Here is a 6,536-nt window from a genome sequence, read left to right as displayed (position 1 = left end):
AAGCCACCAGATAGGGCTAACATTAGTCAAATCACCCTTAGGTCCGGACGAAAGTACAAAGGTCCAACAATGAGGATTGATGAAGGGACACCTACTGAGGTGAGCAAAGAATGAGATGATTTGGCCCATCAAAAGGAAGACATTGGGACAAAGGAGGTGGTAACAAGGGAAGCCAGAACAGGATATCTGGACCGGAGATTTGGGAAGACCACTACCCCAAATGACTGACCCATTTTTTCTAGACCCAGGAACTAAAGTGGAGAAAGAAGAAGTAAGGAAAGAAACTGGAGAGTCTTCCAAGGGGGATTCCAGCAACACGGTTAAACAAGTGAAACCCTTTCCCTACCGAGGGGAAGTCAGAAAAAAGAAAGATGATCCAGTAGACTTTATGGAAATATTCGGCAAGCTGGAAATCAACTTGCCATTCCCACAGGCTCTGAAGCTGCCTCTTTTCAGCAAGTTCATCAAGGAATTCATCGTCAGGAAGACTAAATCCAATGACAAAATAGTAATCGGAGAAAGTGTTTCGGCAGTGAATCAGAACCAGGGGAGTCCATCAAAACGCACTGACCCAGGTATGTTCACTCTGCCTATTTCAATTGGGGACATTAGAATTAAGCATGCTATGTGTGACCTAGAAGCTTCGATAAATGTTTTACCGCTTTCCATCTACAAGAAGTTGGCAGGAGTAAAAATGGTTAACACGAAGTGGTAATCCAGTTAGCGGATAGGTCATGCATTAGTCTAGAGGGTGTGTTAGAAAATATAATAGTTAAGGTGCATGATTTCTTGTATCCAGCCGATTTCCATGTGATTAGGATGAGCAAACATGAATCTGCTGTGTCTAGCGGAGTGCTTTTAGGTAGACCATTCTTACGCACCGCTAAGACCATAATAGATGTTTTTGATGGAACAATTTATTTGGATTATCATGGGGAGAAATTCACATTTAACATTAATGAGACTATGAAAAAACCTTTAGATGTGGAGAAGCTTCATGCTGTAGATATCATTAACCCCATGGTTCAAGAATATCTTGAGACTGAATTAATACAGGAACAAATTGATAATTGAGAACTGAGCCATTCCATGGATAAGGAGGTAGCAGGATGGTGTGAAGTAATAAACACACTGGAATTTGACAGATGAAGAGCTAGCAGAGGCGATTGTGGAATTTTGTAAGTGTTCGACGTCTGCCAGCTCAAGGGGATCAGCCCATCAGTCCAGCGTGGAAAAATTGCCATGTTCACAAGTGAAATGGACAAAAACCCCATGCCCAGTAGACTAGTTCACCGAAGAAGAAGTTGAAGACACTTCCACCAGGCCTGAAGTATGCTTACCTAGAAGGGAATGAGACGTTCCATATGATCATCAACAACAACCTAACCCAAGAGGAGGAGGGTAAATTACTGGAAGTGCTCAGAAAGAATAAGAAAGCCATAGGGTGGACTCTATCGGACCAGGTGGGAATCAGTCCCGATCTCTGCATGCATCATATTCACTTGGAAGAAGGCACAAAGGCCTACCAGGATTCACCGCGGAAACTGAACCCAAACATGACAGAAGAGGTCTTGAAGGAGGTGCTGAAGTTACTGTCTTTGGGAATCATCTACTCGATTCCAGATAGGGTTAGTCCGGTTCACATGGTGCCGAAGAAATCGGGTATACAACTGGTGAAGAATGAAAAGAATGAGCTCATACCCACGCGATTAGTCACGGGGTGGAAAATGTGTATCGACTACCAGAAGTTAAATACAGCCACTCGAAAAGACCATTTCCCATAGCTTTTCATCGACCAGATGCTGGAAAGGTTAGCCAGAAAACAATACTTTTGTTTTCTCGACGATTACAATGCCTATTTCTAGATTTATGTCTACCCAGAAGATCAGGACCAGACAACATTCACTTGCCCTTTTGGCAGTATGCTTATAGAAGGATGCCCTTCGGTCTATGCAATGCACCTGGAACTTTCGAAAGGTGTATGATATGCATTTTCTCATACCTATTAGAAGCATTGTCTACGAAGATTCTTTGGAGTCATTCTTATGTCATCTGGATGTTGTTCTGACAAGGTTTCAAGAAAAGAACCTCGTCCACAACTTCAAGAAGTGTGATTTTATGGTCCCAGAGGGAATCGTCCTGGGCCATGTTGTATTTGAGAGAGGAATCCAAGTCGACAAGGTAAAGGTGGATGTAATTTCGAAGCGAGACGATTTTTAGGTCATGCGAGTTTTTACCGAAGGTTCATGGAGGATATTACGAAGATCGCGCAACCGCTTACCCGTCTCCTGCAGAATAATGTCGATTTTGTCTTTGACAAGGCATGTCAAGGGGCCCTCCAACTCCTGAAGGATAAGCTTGTATCAGCCTCGATAATCAGAGCTCCAGACTGGAATCACCCCTTCGAGGTGATGTGCGATGCCAGTGACTATGTCTTCGGAGCAGTGCTAGGTCAAAGAATTGATGGGAAGAGCTATGTAATTTTCTACGCCTCGAACACTCTTAACCAGGCCCAAAAGAATTACGACACCACGGAGAAAGAAATGCTAGGTGTTGTGTATTCCTTTGAGAAGTTCCGACCATATTTACTTGGGTCGAGGATGATAGTGTTCACTGATCACGCAACTATTAAGTACCTGGCAAAAAAGGAGTCCATGCCAAGACTAATCCGATTGGTGTTGTTACTACAAGAATTCGACTAGGAAGTGAGGGATAAGAAGGGGACCGAGAATAAGTTGGTCGATCATATATGTAGAATTTTTTAAGGAGATACCGAAGAGGCTATATTAGATGCATTCCCAAAATAGCATCTTTCTTATGTGTGAAATTCTTCTAGACCGATTAGATGGATGGAAGTACTAGCGATAACTGGTCTATGAGATTCAGAAAAAAGGAATATTAAGCTGAATGCAGAACCTTGGTTCGCAGACCTGGCAAATTTCTTAGTCACGGGAGAGCTCCCGAGTGAACCAGAAGTTTCCTGGGCCCAGAGGATGACAATTATGAGTGAATCCAAGTACTATTTTTGGGACGATCCTTACCTTTGGAGAATGGGTTCAAACCAGGTGATGAGAAGATGTATTCCAGAAATGGGAACAAAGAGACGTACTGGACCATTGTCATGCATTGGATTGCGGTGGGCATTTTGGCCCGAGAAAAACTGCTAGGAAAGTTCTAGACAATGGTTTTTACTGTCCCACACTGAATAGAGATACGTATGAGACATGCCAGAGTTGTGGTTGCTGCCAACAGACCGGGGGAATCATCGGTCGCTACGAAATTCCCCATGTCCAGTGATGTCTGGGAGATGGACTTCATGGGTCCATTCCCGTCTTTTTACGGAAATTCTTATATACTAGTGGCAGTAGATTACCTTTCAAAATGGATAGAGGCTAAGGCGACTGCCATGTGTGAAGCAAAAGAAGTCTCGAAGTTACTAAAGGCCAATATTTTCAGCCTCTACGGAGTGCCCAGAGCGGTGATTTCAGATCAAGGAACGCATTTCTGCTACCGTACCATGGACGCTCTGATGAAGAAATACGGAGTACATCACATGTTGTCCACTCCATATCATCCACAGTAACGGGAAGACAGAGATCTCCAACCTGGAGATAAAAGGAATTTTGGAGAAAACAGTTAACCCGTCGAGGAAAGACTGGAGCAAACGGTTGGATGATGCTCTATGGGCTTACTATACTGCGTACAAGACCCTCATTAGAATGTCGCCTTCCATACTCGTTTTTGGCAAGATGTGCCATCTCCATGTGGGCGTGAAACATAGAGCTTACTGGGCGGTCAAGGAGATGAATATGAAGCCCCATGCCTGTGAAGAGGAGAGAAAGCTCCAACTGCAAGAGCTGGAGGAATTGAGGCTTGAGTAATACGATGCTGCGATGTGGTACAAAGAGAAAACCAAGTTATGGCACATCAAAAACCTCCTGGTCAAGGAGTTGCAGGCTGGTCAGAAAGTGCTCCTATTCCAGTCACGGTTGAAACTGATGCCTAGAAAGCTAAAGTCTAAGTGGATAGGGCCCTACACGATCGTTGGTCTCAGAGCAAATGGAGCTGTGGAAATTCAGGGAAGCGCTTCTAACTCTATCCCTTTTCTTGTTAATGGCCACAGGTTCAAGGTATTTAGGGATAGTTCAGAGCTGTGTGTGGCGGAAGAGATTCCACTACGCATGCTTTCCGCTACCGCCTAACTGGTCAGGTTGTTTAGGTATTCTTCAGGAATTATTGGGTCAGGTAGATATGAATGAAGTTTTAAAACTTTGTGGACTGAACCAGGATATTTCCAAGAATATTTAAACACATTTTGTAAATAATGTGAATATGTGTTTTTGATTTGAAAAACAAGAAAGATAATCCAAACAAAGAAAAAAATTATTTACCCAAAAAAAATTTAAAACACCGAGCATACCTGGGATATTAGAGATATTTTTTAGATTCACATCCCCTTGACCAGGTTGTTCGGGGCCTCATTTTTAGTTAAAATTTTTCTAATTGTTGGAGGGATATGAGCAGGGAGAATTGAGAGAAATTTTTTAAATGATCGTATGTCATGAAGGGGGGAAGAAACGGACGAAAAAAGGGGAAGATTTCAAATTCTGGGAAGTGTGCGGTCGCTTGCGTCATGACGCAACCGTTCGATTTCACCCTTTGTTTTTTTATTTATTTTATTTCCTTTCAATTTTTTTTCTTTTACCTAAACAAAACTTCCCCTCAACTCCCTAACTTCTTTTTCCCAAATTATTTCTCCCATAACTCCAAAATTATTTTCCCCTTACTCACCAATTTTCTCTCAAGTTCCGACATCCACACCGTAAAAAACCGCCACCACCGCTCATCAGATGGAGAAACAACCTACGACCCGCCAATACCACCGGAAAAATGCACAACCACCCAAAGGAACGACTGGGGAACCGTCAAAGAAGGCGTCGTCTTCAAACCCTACTACCCAGAAACCGCCGACAGTGCAACCACCAGAGATTGTTTTGTCCGCACCTACCCCAACCATAATACTCGCACCCGCCGCAGTTCCTCCACCGCCGGAAGTTGATTCGAGCGTGCCTACAGTCACGACCGCTCCCATCGATGAAACAACCGCTAACAACTCAGACCCTGAGCAACTCATGAGAGAGTTTGTGAAGAGAGAGTCGGGCCTAAGGAGAAGCCAAGCGAGTTCTTCGCGCGAATGGCCGAAGAATTCAAGAAGGAATAAGCCGCTTCATAAGTCGTATTCTAGGCCTTGGTTACTAGTCAGTATGTTGTGCATAATTGGAATATATCTGCAAAATAGTTGCTAAGGTGTGCAGGAAAAAGGGGTTCTAGTCAGTTGAACGGACTCAGGTGAAAAGGGCACAAAAGGGGCGCTACTGACCAGGATGCATACCGAAAAGGGCTCGAGAAGGAGAAGAAGGATTGCTGGGAGGATCAGCCACAAGTAAGGGTGAAGGTATCATTTCACGAAGGGAGTCTACCCTAAAAATCAAGGGCAGGCCTCCATATAAAAGCCACTTGGAGAGAAGAAATCATCATCAAAGTTCATCATTTTATTACACTCTTAGTGAGAGTAGTTTCTCTCGGCAGATCAGACTTCCAGCCTTGTCCTTCACATTCTCATTCCTCGCCACAACCATTGTCACCTTAGAGTTCCATCATTTCGCCGGAGTTCCACATCCTTTCGTTTCAGTCAGCGTGTTTCGTAGTGTTAACAGTATCATCGCCCAGAGTGGCAAAACAATCTTTACTTGCTTTCTTAGTTAATCGCACTTAGTTTTCAGTCTCATTAGTTTAATCTTCCAATTTGGAACTTTAATCGTAGATCCGTGTTTCTAAAGTTGTTAATCTACAGTTCTTGTTCATAAATCTGGGTTTGTTTATTTGATTTAATTCTTGTTGAAGAAGAAGACATCCATATCCAAGTTTGGGACCACTTTGCTTTTTAACTACTTTTTACTTTTGTCATCTACTTTTCAGCTGGTACCGACAGATTTGTCAGAGTAGCCACCCAACTACCACTTATTCTCTGATATTCTGTTTAACCATTATTAGTAACCCAGTACTGTCCACCTATTTCCTAGACACCATGTTCCCACACATTTACGTACACAGCTGGCGTTCAAACATCTTTCACACCTCCTAGTCAGTAGAGTTCCATCTTTGATTCTTGTTAGGTAGAACCACAACCCAAGCGTGGTAGCTAACCAAACCTTTCCAAAATATCACCACAATTACCAAAGCGCATTCATCTTTGTGAGATTCGATCCTTACATCCACTACACTAGTCAGTAGAAGTGGGTTGAGGAATTATATATACCAGGATCAGGCTTAGCTGGGATTTCTTCCTGATTAGTAGGATACGTCCTTGCTTAACACGACACCTGCACAAACCTGCTCTTTCAAATGGAGCGGTTGCCTGGGATAAATGGCGTTGTTAACTGTTATTGTGTGTGATACTTTGGTGTATATATTGTGCATAACTTTTCCTTTTCTTTTTCTTTCAGTTTATGAGAAGCAGTTCAGCTCCTGACTAG

General features: G+C 43.1%; 1 protein-coding gene across 1 annotated transcript; it reads left to right on the top strand.

Annotated features, from left to right (window-relative positions):
• Nucleotides 1-220: 220 nt before the first annotated feature.
• LOC121809016 lies at nt 221-1,784 on the top strand. The gene is made up of 3 exons (XM_042209569.1): nt 221-575; nt 800-1,023; nt 1,284-1,784. The coding sequence occupies exons 1-3, from the start codon at nt 221-223 to the stop codon at nt 1,782-1,784; spliced, it is 1,080 nt and encodes a 359-aa protein (XP_042065503.1).
• Nucleotides 1,785-6,536: the final 4,752 nt, after the last annotated feature.

This window comes from Salvia splendens, chromosome 6 (assembly GCF_004379255.2).
Source record: "Salvia splendens isolate huo1 chromosome 6, SspV2, whole genome shotgun sequence".
NCBI lineage: Eukaryota > Viridiplantae > Streptophyta > Magnoliopsida > Lamiales > Lamiaceae > Salvia > Salvia splendens.
This window is presented reverse-complemented; position numbering and strand designations above follow the sequence as displayed.

What these genes read in the sequence shown, in the direction of transcription:
- LOC121809016 (XM_042209569.1), top strand. Translation starts at nt 221, where the DNA reads ATGACTGACCCATTTTTTCTAGACCCAGGAACTAAAGTGGAGAAAGAA. An exon ending in ATCAAAACGCACTGACCCAG is followed by an intron (nt 576 to 799) that starts GTATGTTCACTC and finishes TCTTGTATCCAG; the next exon opens with CCGATTTCCATGTGATTAGG. An exon ending in TAGATATCATTAACCCCATG is followed by an intron (nt 1,024 to 1,283) that starts GTTCAAGAATAT and finishes CATGCCCAGTAG; the next exon opens with ACTAGTTCACCGAAGAAGAA.